This window comes from Triturus cristatus, chromosome 11 (assembly GCF_964204655.1).
Source record: "Triturus cristatus chromosome 11, aTriCri1.1, whole genome shotgun sequence".
Lineage (NCBI taxonomy): Eukaryota > Metazoa > Chordata > Amphibia > Caudata > Salamandridae > Triturus > Triturus cristatus.
Genome location: NC_140594.1, coordinates 572,559,386 through 572,574,666, shown reverse-complemented (window position 1 = coordinate 572,574,666; position 15,281 = coordinate 572,559,386). Strand labels below are relative to the sequence as shown.

At 42.6% G+C, this 15,281-nt stretch overlaps 1 protein-coding gene across 1 annotated transcript in view; it reads left to right on the top strand.

Moving 5' to 3' along the window:
- LOC146785104 (G protein-coupled receptor kinase 5-like) overlaps positions 1-15,281 on the top strand; it is a 506,690-nt gene that overhangs the window by 178,504 nt on the left and 312,905 nt on the right. Inside the window, exon 2 of the mRNA XM_085633729.1 lies at positions 11,501-11,596. Coding sequence (XP_085489855.1) covers positions 11,501-11,596 — 96 coding nt within the window. The remainder of the gene's footprint in view (positions 1-11,500; positions 11,597-15,281) is intronic.

Genomic DNA, 15,281 nt, shown 5'->3' with positions numbered 1-15,281 from the left:
AAATTATACAGACCCCCTTAGAGATTCTACAGCACACCTCTGAGCTTGTATGTATAAAATTATGCAGACCCCCTTAGTGATTCTACTGCTCACCTCTGAGCTTGTGTTATTCTTTTGGTCTTCGCATAACCTGTAATGAACTTTGATACCTTCGGGTCTCTTCAGCGTTATATGAAAACCCCAAAATAAAAATAGTAATAATAATAATGTCAGTAGGTGGAATATCTGGGGATTAAACGATTGCCAATACATTAGGAAATATGGGTATTGGACCAGAAGCAGTATTTAGTGAAACTGATGGCTGCTTCATAAGTTGGCAGACCTTTCATCGGGCGCAACAGCATGGTACATGCGATTATTCAATCACGCTTTCTCTATTTATTTGGGTACCCGTTTTATATATCCTTAGACTATTTTTCAGGCGAGAATGGACACTTCTGACGAGGCCTGGTTACAATGCTATACCTAGGGCTGGAAGGTGGCTTTAATATGTTGCGACATATGGAGGTTTGCGACTTCCTGATTGTTGATTTTAATCCTGGGCCACAATGGGGGAAGCAACCAGCTCTGGTTACGTTACTCCGCACTTTTTGAGCGCACGGCTACCCCAGAAGGGTGTCCCGGCGCTTTGGCAAAGTGACCCAAAGGAACACGAAACCCAAAGGGAACGACCTACTACCGACACACTAGGTTACTTAGTAAAAAGCAGAGTTTTCAACTCCTTCCTAAAAGCCAGAAGATTATTCGCTTTCCGAAGGGAAAGTGGGAGCTCGTTCCACAAGCAGGCTGTCACGTACTGGAAGGAGCAACCTCCCATCCGGACACGTTTGACCATAGGCACCTCCATTTTAGCCAGGTCCGCCGACCTCAGCAGCCTCCGCGGCACATAGAAGACAATACGCTTCCTCAGGTAGTAAGGGCCAATCGCATGAAGGGCTTTGAATGCCAGAGTGAGGAGCTTAAATCTAATTCTCCCCAAAATTGGGAGCCAGTGCAGCCTAGCCAAAAGCGCAGAGGCACTAGCTCTCCTAGGCAACCCATAGATAGCTCTGGCCGCCGAATTCTGGGCAATCTGCAGTTTAGATAACAAATACTTAGGTAGGCCTGCAAAAAGAGCATTTGCATAATCCAGGCGGGAGCCCACAAGCGCCTGGACTACCTTCCTACGATACTGCAGTGAAAGTAGGGGAAGAAATTTCCTAAGCATCTTAAGGATGCTGAAACATTTCCCTGCTAATCCCAGGATGTGTGGACGAAAGGATAGATCATCGTCAAACACCACTCCGAGATTTTTTACCTGGGATGATGGCTTCTCTGGGGGGGACATGTCCTGGGGCCACCATGACTTCCAGCCCGGATCAGGGGCACAGCCGAAAAAGAGCAGCTCAGATTTATCTGAGTTGCATTTCAGGCTGTGCCGCTGAAACCACGCAAAGACTGCACTCAGGCAGTCCTTAATTCTGCCGCCGCTAAAGGCCTCTCCCTTCCTGCAAGTGAACAAGAGCTGGGTGTCATCAGCATATGAGATGACCCGGGCCCCGAACGCCTCCGCTACCTCCGCAAGCGGGGCCATGTATATGTTAAAGATGGTGGGGCTCAGGATAGAGCCCTGAGGCACCCCCACCTCCAGCGGAAGCATTTCGGCCGAGAACGGCGGGGCCCAGATCACCTGTCGGCGGTCGGCAAGAAAGGATTGAAACCAGTCCAACACCGTCCCTCGCAGACGGTGTGGTTATGTAGTCGGCAATATGCCTTCTTCAGGATTTAAACTTTATACTAGCATGTTTAAAATCAGGTGCTAAAATGACATCACCCACAATTTTTAAACAGGTGAAATTCAAAACTCCATAGGCAATTATGCACATTTGGGGTCTTATTCCAAAGAGCTCTGATAATCCTGAACAGGCCGTGTTGAGTTATCTGTCATGTAGGTATTGGCGACCAATGGTGGTAAATCTTTGGATCCAGTGTACCTCACCCAGACTATTCGGCTGCGAAAACGAAATTTAGGGGAATCTGGGTAGCATTATTGATTTCCCCAAATAATTATCAATTTCAAGGGACACTCTTGTGGTACAGCCCGTAATATTCACTTATTCTATGCCCCTCCCGAGTTTCAAATATCCTTTATCAGTAATTCTGGAGGAGGCGGGTGCAACCCTGAGAGGAAACAAAAATAGCATTTGTAATTAGGCTCTGGGAATGCGCTTTGCTCCAGAAGTCCATGTTCCAGGGCTTTCTTGTGACAGACGTTTGTGGAGGCGTATGCACATTTCTCTAATATATCTGCTAGTATGGGCGCAAAGTAGTAAGAATAGTTATTGATATTATCGGGGACAGGTTTGATTTTAAGGCCTTTGTGTCTTTTGACAGCTGAAGAAAACCATATGTACTTCCACTGACACATTTTTAAAAATATCTTCAAATTCCCTCATGAATGCGCCGTTGGTTGTTTGCTGGCTGGATTGGCACCTCCGCACAAACTGTTCCATTTTTTTTCCAACATCTATCACATTTGGAAATTATGTGCTAATCTTATTGCACATACCCAGGACATTCTGGGAGTCTTGTCAATTCAATGGAGCAATGAGTTTGCTATGGACCTAATGGTTGATAACATCTCAGAATCACTTGATCAGATACATTGGTAAATTCCAGCTATCCTATGCAACCAGCATTGTTTTGGTATTTGTAAGCTTTATCACACATCCATAAAAAAGCTTTTGGAAGCCAAGATCGTCAATCCTCCACAATTAATGCCTACGTGAGGCAATACTTACGTCATACGATGGTGACTTGTCAATCCTTTTGTGCAAATATCCGAGCATGCCATCTGACATTTCCAGTTATCTTGGTACAGGCCCAAAAATACCATTTAAATTAAACAATTTGGATTTAATCGAATATCCATTGATTGTCCAGTCATGTTTTCAGTAATATTGGAATGAATCTCCAAAATCCGCCGTGGAGCAGTGATGCAACCGTGAGGTTGATGAATATATATTGAACAATATTTCCATCTAGCAAGTGGCAATACCAGTAAGTTTGATGGGAAACTGCTGGTGTTTTTTCTGAGGGGAACAAAGGAATCTGTATTGTATGAAATGCAGTAACTCCTCACCTGTGCCTATTGCTTTCCTCTTTTTAAAGTAGCAGCACATGAATTCTTGTACATCATGACATACGTCACTGAAAGAAACTTTGAATAAGAGGCATTATTACGGAGTACTCCGAAGAAAATAAATTCTCTTAAAATACTTTGGTTGAAGGGGCACTTATTAATTTTTATTTTTAAACTACTGAAATTTGCCATTAATGGTTAGCAACTCAGGCATAACTCATCCCCAGCTCACAAACAGAATAGATAAACGAACTTTACAATTAGATAAGGGGGTGCCACATGGCTCTTGTTTCAGCCCCACTCCCTTTACCAAAATTGCCAGAGCCTTTGGCTTTGAACCTTTATTGTATGCTGACGACACATAGTTAATTTTCACACTTAGTAAAGACTTGATCAATGCATAAGTGTGCTTTTCTGCTGGTAATATAGCCATTGCTACTTAGATGACAGAAAACGGTCCACAGCTGGACACCTGTAAGACCAAGATTATGCTGATTGGTAAGGCCCAACAGCTTTGGATACCAGACGGGTGGCCCTCCGATTTGGTCGCTGCACCTAATCCGAAATAGGTGGTACAAATCTGGGAGTTCGACTTGATCTAGCACTCGCTATGAAAGGGCAGGTTGGCAACACAACAGGGACTTGTTTTCATATATTGCGCTTGTTACAGAGAGTTTTTACTCTCCTTCCACACTATATGAGGAAGACAGGAGTTTAAGCATTGGGTATCGGCGGCTTAGATTGCTGTAATGCATTATTAGCTTCCATGTCTCATTGATGACATTGATAAATAAACTGCAGGTGGTTCAGAACACTGCAGCCCATCTTATTACCTATCTTCCACCCAGGTCAGCTTCTGCTCCTCTTTTGCGCTCTCTTCCTTTGATGCCGATCCACAACAGAATTATTTTTAAAATTTGCTGTCTGATACAGGTCTGTAAGTGGCAAATGCCCATGCTATCTGTCTTCAAAGCTTTTTCCTTATCGGCCAAGTACACCGTTAAGGTCTAGTGACAAACCCTTGCTTGCAGTCCCCCGGATAGAAAGTCTTGCTCAGGTGGAAGGTCCATTTCCTACTTAGCCCCTTTTTATTGGAAAAAGCTCCTACTTCACTTACGTCAGTGTACTGATCTTTTTAAATTCATGGAATTTCTCAAGACTGAGCTGGTTGCGGCCTAAGAGTCTGGCCTACCTGTTTATGGTCTGAGCTGCGCCCAGACACCCCTTCCGGAGTGATTAGTGCGCATTATAAATTACATTTACATAACATAACAATGCACGGCTCATAACCTTACACATGTTGTCACATAGGAAATTACAATCACGTCACTTCGTCATTTACGTCAACGAATATATCACTATGGATGTGCAATTTTATTTCATAAGTGCTGTTATTCATTGTGTTCTCGTCATTTCACCCTTGTGTGGGCCACCCCACTGTACATGGCCATCGCTGTGGCAGGGGGGATTGAACAAAGGACCTGGCCAAAAATAGACCCTGTGCCCAACCGCTGGGTGGAGAAACCCCAATATGCATGGTCATCGACCACTCACAGAGGCAGTTTACTGGCTTCAACTGGACTTTGTATTGTGCGCTGCAGCCAATGCAGAACGCAGACCTGGCCAGATTTAGTCTGCAAACAGTTTGTAAAGGGCATTCGCCAAGTGCACGCCCAAAAATAATGACATCACTTCGAAACACTCCCTGGCGACTAATCACTACATGCAGGATCTGAACTGGAGTTTAACAAACTGCTGTCCAACTATACTGTTATTGCCACAAGCAATGGTGGGTCCCACTCAGTTGTGCGTATTAACCTTTTCAGGTTCACGTGGTACTAAAGCACTATGAAAAGGCTGTATGGTGACAAGCTGACTACTAGAGAAAACATCCAAAAATAAATTGGCAAATTAATTAACAGTAACTTTAATGCAATGGAATTCAATTATGATTTGTTAAATGAAGAGCGGTAATGATGACAGCTAGTTAAGATATGCTTTAGTTTTATTTGAATCACTAAAGCATACAAAAAAGCGATGAATGCTGGAATTAATCTCAGCCACTAGTAATTACTTGGGACCGCATCCCAGTCCATCATTATTTTGCACACCATGGCATCTAATTTTGGACCCAGCTATATGCAAATCAGCCTTGATGCTGCTTCCTTGGGAACAGTCCAGCCCTAACTGCCAAGCCAGTACTCCTTGAACCAGAACACCAGCAACCCAGGACCGGTTCCATTCTTGTTACGGGCTCATCCTCCGAGTATCGAGTTAAAAACAATTGCTTCGTCCAAACTGGTGAGTTAAATTCTTCACTGTTCCAGCCCTGCAACAGAGTACCGTCCACACTGACATTTTGGCATAAGTGCTCAACATAGCTGTCAACATTCAAATTCCCCCATGGAAACTGTGCTTACATAGCACTTCAAGATGACATGCAGCCATTCTAACATGAGACAGAACACCAGAGTGGTTGGTGTACTCTGTTCCAAGTAATGAGGGACTGCATAGAAAGGCTGTTCCAGGTGTTGGGAAGCAGGACTGTTTGACTGTGTGCTTATGGCTTTGGCGACTCAATGGGCAAGACATACTGCTTAGTGAGCTAGCGGTGCTGCTGAATGTGCTGCACAATGCGCCCAAGTACCTCCACTGCCAATGGTTGATGTTCTCGGGAATCATAGCTAGTAAGCGTGTGTTGCCAAGTTATCTCCCTGATGCTTATTTAAGTCTTGCCCACAGACATCTTAGCTGTCTGTTTTCGAAAGATGTATTCTGTACAATACCAATACTAACAGAGAGCTTTGGGTCAGCCAATTGTTTATTATTGGTTGGCTATCTTTTTAATCGTATTTGCTTCTTATTCATTGTATTGAATTTCTTTTTATTGCAGTATTGATATATGTTGCCTTTTCTTGTATTTGCCCTACCCTGAAGCATAGCTTCTTTACCGTCCTTTTGATTTGATGACCTGTATACTTCCAAGTATTTACATTTAGGCAAGTACTTTTTTTTGTTTTCCACACTGATTTCTTGTGGAAGCATTATCTTGCTCTCTCCTCGTATACTGATTCATCTCTAACATCTCCACCCACCCACTGCACTCTGTGTTGTTGCTTTTTCACCCCCAGCTAGTTTGATTCCTCACTCCTAGGTTATCCGTTTCCCCCACTCATTCCACTCTGATTTCTTTTTTTTCCAAACTGAACACGCACTTTTGCAACGATGAGTAGTGACCAGTGCATCTGTAAGTCTGACTGGTTAAACCTGGCTGCTCTGTGACAATTTTGAAGATGACTTTTGTTGGAATAACAAGTTCAGTCACCCAGGTTTATCTAAGTCCTCCGAATAAAATGTTCGGTAAGGGTAGAAAATTGTAATTCCGCCATAGAGGTTATGAGAAGCAGGTTTGCAATTTTACAAAGCTGAAAATGTGTTACCTTCACAAAACATGACTTGAAGATGAAATTTCCTACTAAAATTGTTTTCTAGAGATTGTCAGCAAAAAACAATGCTTTCTAAAAAATATTTTGGTGAGTTTTTTCTCACTAAAAGTATGTTCTGCTGCTTTTTCTTCTCCCACAAAATGGACCTTTTGTGGGATTTTTTTAAGCTTCTTTTGATTTTTAAAAAAAAATTTATTCACATGTTTTTATGTTATACTACAGTATTAACAAGTACTTCTTGGAGTTGGGTGTGTATTTTTAGATCTGTGTGTTAGCCAAGACCATATGTTTTTACTAAAATTATGTAAATAATCTAGTTCTAGGGGCTTTCAGCCATCCATATTCATTCATTGGCATGATGTTTGATTAACATATGTTTGCGCCTCCCACTCCCCACCCACAACATACAATATACACAGCATGGGGCAGTAGGACAGCCCACTTGAGCTGTTGGCTAACTTCACTGGGAGTGATGGTACCCTTTCACGATGAGCATAACCACACACAAAGAAGTTCCCTGTAGTGCCAGTGCCATGTGCGTTTTTAAGACAAAACACATTTTTTCTTCTCTGAGTCGTTTTTGATGGGAACCTGGCAGCCCCCTAGCAATAAAGTTTTATTTAAACCTGGACAAAGCCAAGCAAACCTTTATAAAGCCAAAGGGCTGGTAATCACCATCAGACCCACTGGCGTTGTCAATGTTTGTTTTACTATGGAGTAAAATTAAGGCTGGCAGGAGAAGTTGGCTCACATTTGTACATATAAGTTACGCGTGTATAGTAGAAAACAAGTCTGTTAGTGAAAGATGAGGTTCTTTGGGAAGAATTCCAACAAGTAACTCCAGCTATTGGTATTAGTTGAGTAAGAATGTGTAGTTGAGCACTGTGCTAGAACGTAAAGCGCTTGGTTTTTAATCAAAGTCTTTTAGGTGATTTCTCCATTCAGGTCAGTGTAATTTCGTAGTATACGTAACTGTTTTTATCATGTTATTTGTTGATTTTGCGAACACCCCTTTTAAACAGTGATGCAGTGCTGATCTTAATATATAAAATACATTTTTTTTTTAATGGCAAAGGCATGTTAATAGGATTGGTGAATAATTAAAGACGCCGATATATAATTCCCTGGAACTAGGTACGGGATGAATGAGTGAGCATTGTCGATAACCCATAGTGTAAATTGAACATATATTGAGCGGGGTTTGGGTCAGCCCACTGCTTATCTTCCATCGGCTTTATTGTCAATCTCATTTGCGTAGTTCTTTCTTACTCAGTAGATTTCGTTCCTCTTTGTGTTTTATCCCTCCCTGGGAGCATAGGTACTTTACCATCCTTTTGTTTGCATGGCTTGGATCCTTCCAGATCTCACATCAAGGAACTACTTCTCTTTTTTTTTTTTAGCACTTCATGAGAGTGTCATTTTCTTGCTGTCTCCCCTATGTGCTGCTTCCGCCTCACATTTCCAAGTCTCACATTCTCCTTGTTGCTCTCCAACCCTGTCAGCTCATCTGTAAAAGCAAAATTACTTTTTATTTTTTTACTGTGGTTTGATTGAACAGCAGAATTTTTCAGGTTGTTTTTATTTTATCTCTTTACTCCATATGTTCAATGAAAGCCAAAGGCTTGGAACACAAAGGCATTATTTATAGTGCTGGAGTGGAGCAAGAAGATGTACTTAATGGGCAGCATTTGAGACAGAAGGTGTTCTTAGCAAGCCTGGAAAGGAGACGTTTCTTCACCGGAGGCCTGTAAATTTGGTCTGTGTGTTGCTGCAGGGCACCAACTAACAGAACATTTGTTCTAGTTGTCTAGACCTTGCCAAACGTTTTCTTTACAATTCGTACATTTCCTTATTCAAGGCCTCAGACTGGTGTCATGTTCTTTTAATTAACTGCAATGAGTAGGTAGTTTGGTTATTTTTGAGCTGGATCACATGCAGCGGGCTTTTCAAAATTTGTTCAATATCCAGAGAAAAGTGTTTGAAAAATAAACAGTTTGTAGAGATTGAAGATATTTTATTCACTGTTCAGTATCAAGACCACTTAAAAAGTATTTTCTTTTCCTCCAGTATTTTGAAATGTTTTATTATTTAACTTCTTTTTATCAATGCTTTAAAAACAAGCAGTGATAAAGTCAATAGCATGGCGTTCGCATTGTGAAGGCGAGACCTATTGACTTTGCCAATGCTTAATAGGTCTGGTGTCACAAAGCAGCTGGCGGCCGACCTGTTTTTGCCTATTCTTTAAAATGTACATATCGAAGGCTTTCGCCTTGCCCAGACAAGCATTTCTCTCTCAGCTCATGCTGTTAGCTGGTTGGTGTATCATTTTGCCTCCTCTAGAGTGCTTGCTCTGCAATGCGTGAGGGACTAGTTTGTGCATCAGTAGTGCACAGAATCATTACACTTTCCATTTGTTGTCATACACGAGATGTGTACATAACAATCCTTTTTCTTTTGTTTATTCCAGTGCCACCATCCATTTTTAAATGTCTTGACCAGGACTTTCACTTTGCCTTCTGCACTTCTCCAAATACACAAACATGCATTTGCAAAACCAATAGGAGTGGCTTTAACATTCCACAGACATGCACCAATGCCCTTTGTGTACTTTAGCAAATTAAAGCCAGGCTTTTTCAGTGCTTGTTTTTCTCTAAAAGAACAATGTGTGCACAGACGCCTCCATGTCGAAATCCAGTTAGGTAAACAATAAGCACTGGAAGCTAATAATGTGGCATTTTTGTCTATTTCATAGTGTAAAGCGAACCTCTGCACTCTAGCTAGGTCTCAGTGTCTTCTCTCTGGTACCTTTCATGTGACCCATAATTCGAGTCATTCTCTAGGCACCTTCCCCGGAGTGAGGCAATGCCACACAAATATTGCCCCTCTGCATCTTCTAGCTTATGGAAAGCGGAACGGCATTGATTCTTGCTCCCCACAACCCTGAAGATGGCTCGCTCCACATCACTGGAAGAGTTCTGCGAGTGTTATGCAGGGTCCGCTAGCGCAACCTTTCCTCCGGGTCTACAATCTGAGCACTTATCTGAAGTACGAAGTCCGAGCACTTGAAGACTGGCCCACTGTAACTGGGTGTCCATCACTGTGGAACTCTCTTAGCAGAAGCACTATATGCAGACTTTGTCTCAGCGCACGCAGGTGAGGTGTACACAGTTGCCATTCCAGTCACCTGCTGAGACGCTACTTCTTCCAATGCAGGGTTTGGCTTCTGGCACTTTTAGCTTCAAAGATTCTCCCGCAAACACTTAAGACACTTGGAGCAAATTGCGGACGCCGAGGTAGAATGGGTCACTGGAAATATTGAACGTTTCTCATACATAGTTGGGCCGGCGCATAGTTAGTCGGGTATAGGGCACACATAAAAAATGATGTGCTCTTCCCCCAGCCTGCCATTCTGTTCAGAGCCAGTGGTGGTGTTTTCTTTTTCCTGACCTATGACAACGGTGTACCTTTTGAATGGGAATAGCACAGTGTTGGACTAGCCTAGGGATTTTCTGGCACTGTGAATTGGCCAGCTTGAATCGGCCAGTGTGTGGGTGTTTTTTTTTTTTTTTGTCCCGTGGGCTGTGGCCAGCACTGACCAAAAAGCAGCTCATACACTGACCTTTTCAAGTGGGCCCATCTTGCAGGGCCCGTGTGCCCTGTTAGGCCAGGCCAGCACTGGCCTAAGGTTCAAGACCGAGACTCGGAAGCTTTCATTGCACCTGAGTAAGAAAGGAAAACATCAGGAGACACTGGTCCTAGGATCACTGGAACAAGTGAGACAACTTAGACCAAAGTAGACTAGACAAACAACAAAAAACATTGACAGCAGTTTACAGGCTCTACACTCGTTACAGGGGACTATTCGGCAACACAGTCAAACAGGCTGCTGTAATTGGCATCAGCAATCATAGTGGTAGCTCAGTCACAGAACACACATAACAAGACCAAGTCCACAACAAACACATGCCATGACACCTCTAGCACAATCATTAACCTCTTCAGCGCGGCGCGAATTTGCGCACCACGCTGAAGATTCCGTGCACGGGCGGGGCCATGACGGAACGGTTCCGTCATGCGCACAGCGCAACCGACGTGCATGACGGAACCGTTCCGTCATGCGCGTCGAAGGGGTTAACAACGTAGAAACCTCTAATAGTTAAACCTCTAATTGGAGGGTCACAAAAGATGACACACATCACACTGCAGCCGACACGTGGTTGGCATGGTCGTTAGTCTGATATCCCCACTGTGAAGCACCCCTTAGAGATAACCCATAGCATAACATTTCTTTCACACTGGATTGGACAGCAGATTGCAGTAAATAGCACCCAACAGAGATGACAAACTGCCAGAAAAACCCTTAATTTCAAACCACAAAATACTCCAGTTGGCTTCAGGACGATCTTCATACAGATCCACCAACAGCCACAGACCCATGCTCTGCTACCAGAGGACTTTAGCTTCAAAGCGAAAAGCAACTGTCATAATGTAGCTAAGCCATGATGCACAACGTCCAAGAGAGACAGATTCATGTAAGGTTTTCAAGATATCCACTTGTGACGCATTTACATAGTGATTCTCAGGTGAACAAATTTACATAGTTGATGGTTATCCTGAAAAATCTTAACATTCATCCGGCCTGCCTAGACCTATATTGAACACTTCTGCTGTACGCCATTTTGTCTTTTTGAGCCATTTGCTTCTTGATATGAATCCTCAGCTATCAGACGTGTTAGTCCAGTTGGCACAATTGAGGTGAACCATGACCACAACACGCTGAATGCACAGCTGTCTTAAATGCAACCCCTGTACTAAAACAATGGTGGGCCCATGGCATCTGGTCACCACTGGCCTGAACTGTTATGAGAGGAATATTGCATGGACCTTAGCACAGACCAGTTACTCAAACCCCATATTTTGTTATTTCCTTTAGGAGGTGGCGGGAAGCGTAAGGGTCGAAGTAAAAAGTGGAAGGACATCCTCAAGTTTCCACACATCAGCCTGTGTGATGACCTGCGCAAAAGTCTGGGTGAGTAGACGCTCTTGATGTTCAGACCATCAGAAGCGAGACATATCTGGATTGTGTCCTTTTTGTATTGCTGTGTCATTGCACATTCATCTCCAGAGCACCGAGTATGTCTAAACAATACTTCACATTGTGTACAGTTGTGAATGTTGCAAAATATTGCTTTCAAATACAAACGGCCTGCAAACAATGTGTCTCAGTTTGTGAAGCAACAGCTCTACCTAAAGTTCTCAAAGCTAATTTACCTCTTTCTTGGCTAATTATAATTGATGTATTGTTTTAATTCTAAGTCACGCGTAACTTTTTGGCATTGTTTCTTTTTTTCTTAAGATTCTGTACTGTTTACAACTTTTGTTATGAGTAATAGATGTGCCCTTTATTATTCTGTCCTTGACTCCCCAATTTCAAAAATGTCCATCCTGGGTTGTAGCAAGCTCTCCTTGGTACAGTCCTGTGGTATATGTCATCATGTTAAAATCCGTTTTATCTCTGTCTATTTCAACAATAGGAAAGGCGGATTTACACACCTTTTAAAATTACGATAGCTGTTTATTTTAAGGATGACATGGAATTTTTGATTTTTTTTTTTTTAAAGTTCATTAGTAGTCGTTTTGTGAATATTAGGTTATGGTATGAAATTCTCAGTAGTTGTCCCCTCTGCTGCGACTTTTAGCCTCAAAATGCGCTTATTGAGTTGAAATGATGTATGTAATTAAGAATAACGGGTAAGGACGAAATTAGGGTTTTTAACTTCGGTAGAAGAAACCGCAGAATTGAACGCAGAATGGTGAATCCGAAAAATTCAATGCAAGTTAATTTTGTGTATTTTCCTATGTGACCATTTAAAATGACCGAGCCATGACAGTCTTTCTCTATAAGCTTCGTGCTTCAATGGGCTTTTTTACTTTCAAATTCGTTTTTAATTTTTAACAACGTTACAGCTCGTGCGACAGAACAGGTATGCATAAGGACGAGTTAAATATGTGATGTTGAACCTGCTCTTGAACCTAATGTTGTGCTGCGAAATTAAGCTGTTTTTGACATAAAACCAAATGAAAACTATATATCTTAACAGTCCCTTCTCAGAGCTCCTTCCAAAACATCTGTTTGATCTCACAGGACCACCAAATGTGTGCAAATGTTTTCTGATCTATGCCACATTTCCAGCACCTGTCTGACCCTGATGGAAATGTGCAGGTGTAAGATACTACTGTTACTTTTTAGGTCTCGCCTTCGCAGCGCGCAAGCGTTGCTTTGGAGTGACCTTTTGGAATCACTCCGTACTTTCATGGAAACTCGTTTCCAGTGAGTACTCGTGCATGTAGAGCGTTTACCTTGCGGGAGCGGGCAGTGGCGCCATCTGTTTGCAATTATCGCGCCTGCCGCTGCTCACTCCCACAAGGTAAACGCTCTACATAGACTTTCGGCCGCGGTCCACTAAAACCCCTTTGAACCCTTTGAATGACTTTACAGCTTTATTAGTTGCAGCATAAGGCAATCTTTTGCAACATACTAAACAGCAATAATATCCATGGGTCTAAAATATAATAAGGCTTCTTAATTCACACAACACAAAATATAGATTGACCAGCATGTTAGTCTGGACATACCTATTGGTAGGACGGATTCCCATCACTCACCGAAGTGACATGCTTCATCATCTGGGTCTCATCCTGGCACCACGCTAGGACCTAACAGACACAGGCAGTTATTCTGTTAAAACTGTCACTACTTTGTTTTTAATCTGACCCTTTAGAGATATCAAATAAAATAGTTTTCCCACAGGGGTCATTTTATATTTTCACCTTCACATCTTTCACACACTGCGTTTCACATCTCTTCACAGCTAGTGGATCTGATTACTCCATAAAACATCCGTGAGCTCACCCTCATAGTTGAGAGGTTGTAGCCCTTGGCGCCACTAGCGTGGTGCCAGGAGGAGACCCAGATGATGAAGCATGTCACTTCGGTGAGTGATGGGAATCCGTCCTACCAATAGGTATGCCCAGACTAACATGCAGGTCAATCTATATTTTGTGTTGTGTGAATTAGGAAGCCTGATTATATTTTAGACCCATGGATATTATTGTTGTTTAGTATATTGTTCTCAGGGGAATATATCCATGCTTGGTCTCTAAAAGCTCCCTTAGACCTTCTTCTCGTTTTGTGTCTTTAATCTTTTGCAACATCCTTAAAGAAAGGACAGTGTAATGCGGCTTCTCTCCGCTTATTGTTCTTTGTTGAGGGTGAACAAAGTGTTTTCTACAGTGGCCTTAGCACATAATTGCACAGCTTTCAATAGCGGTGTCTTGGCTCATATCAAAGTTCAGAGGAGCCTTTGGGAAAAAAAAGATGTTTTGTGGCAGCCCAGGGAGGGTCTCATCTTTCCTTAAGAAATAGTTCAAGGCTCTTCTGTCAAGCCTCCCCTACTTAGAGCTCTTCTCCTCCTGCTTCATAAAGTTTAAAGAGGATTCAGCGCCGAGCTGTGATCTCCTGCCTTTGACAGATTGTTGCGCCACACAGAGAAGTCCTTTGACTTGAAGAGTTCACAGATGTGTGTCTTTGGGTATCGTGTGTCTGACCTTATCAGTTACTCCATATAATGTCGGCAGAAAAAGTCTCAACTCTTTGTGTGGGTCTGTTTTGCCTCTGTGAAATGATTTGGTGAAAAGACAGCCTTTTTAATGTGCTGCTGAGAAGCCATCATGGCTGTAAGTACCATACCCTGTGGCTCTTCTTGAAAAAAAAAATCCTTGTGTTTTGTGTATGGATGATTTCACAGTGAGGGGAGAATTATGCAAGAGCAGGCACTTATAATTAAAAAAAAAAATCTTTTGACTTTTTTTCTTGCTTCTAAATGATCTATTGGCTGTTTGGGGGCTGATGCTCGGTTGCCCAACAGGCACGGCCATTTAACAAACACAGATAGCGGCTGGTGCAGCGGGCCAGCGGTTGGCTTTCCCCTGCTACGACCTACCCTAAACGCCTTCGTAATTAATTGTCCTTCACAGAGGAAGAAAAGTTCAAAGGCAGTGCGCGCGGCGACGTGTATTGTCTGACATTCAGCTCTCCTCCTTCCACAAAGGGTTATGAAGAGGCGCAGAAAAGCAAGTCCCCTTCCAGCAGCTCCTGGTGGCTGTGGCTTTTTGTGGAGTGCGTCATTGTGTTTGGCCATTTATAGATGAAATGGCTGAAAAAGGTTCCGGCAGCCTTTGTTTGTTGGTCTTATTTTGATTACCTTCGGCCAGATTAGATAATTCAGACTTGTTTGGGGACTATATTTCATCTTCCTTCACCAAGTTGCCAATATTTGCTTTGCATGTGGTAGTCCTCTGTCAGTAATGGCGCACTGAGAAAAAAAAACGATGGAATGGAATTTTGCCCAGAGCAGTGGCAGTGGTTATGTCTAATTTAAGCATTCCATCGATCACAATATTTGTTCTTGTCAACATTTCACCAGTGCCATATTATTAACAGATCATCTAGCACTTAAAAACCTATTGCATTGCCTTCATTGTCGCTTCCTTATCTTTGAATTAACGCCCACAAACCTGACAAATGATTTAGGGGCGAGAAGTAAAATGTAAAAGGGCAACATAGGTGGAATAGAGAAATTGTAAGTACTTGCACTCTATTATGACATCAGCATCTCATGCAAACTTGTTCAGTGTCTTTTCCACTGCATCTG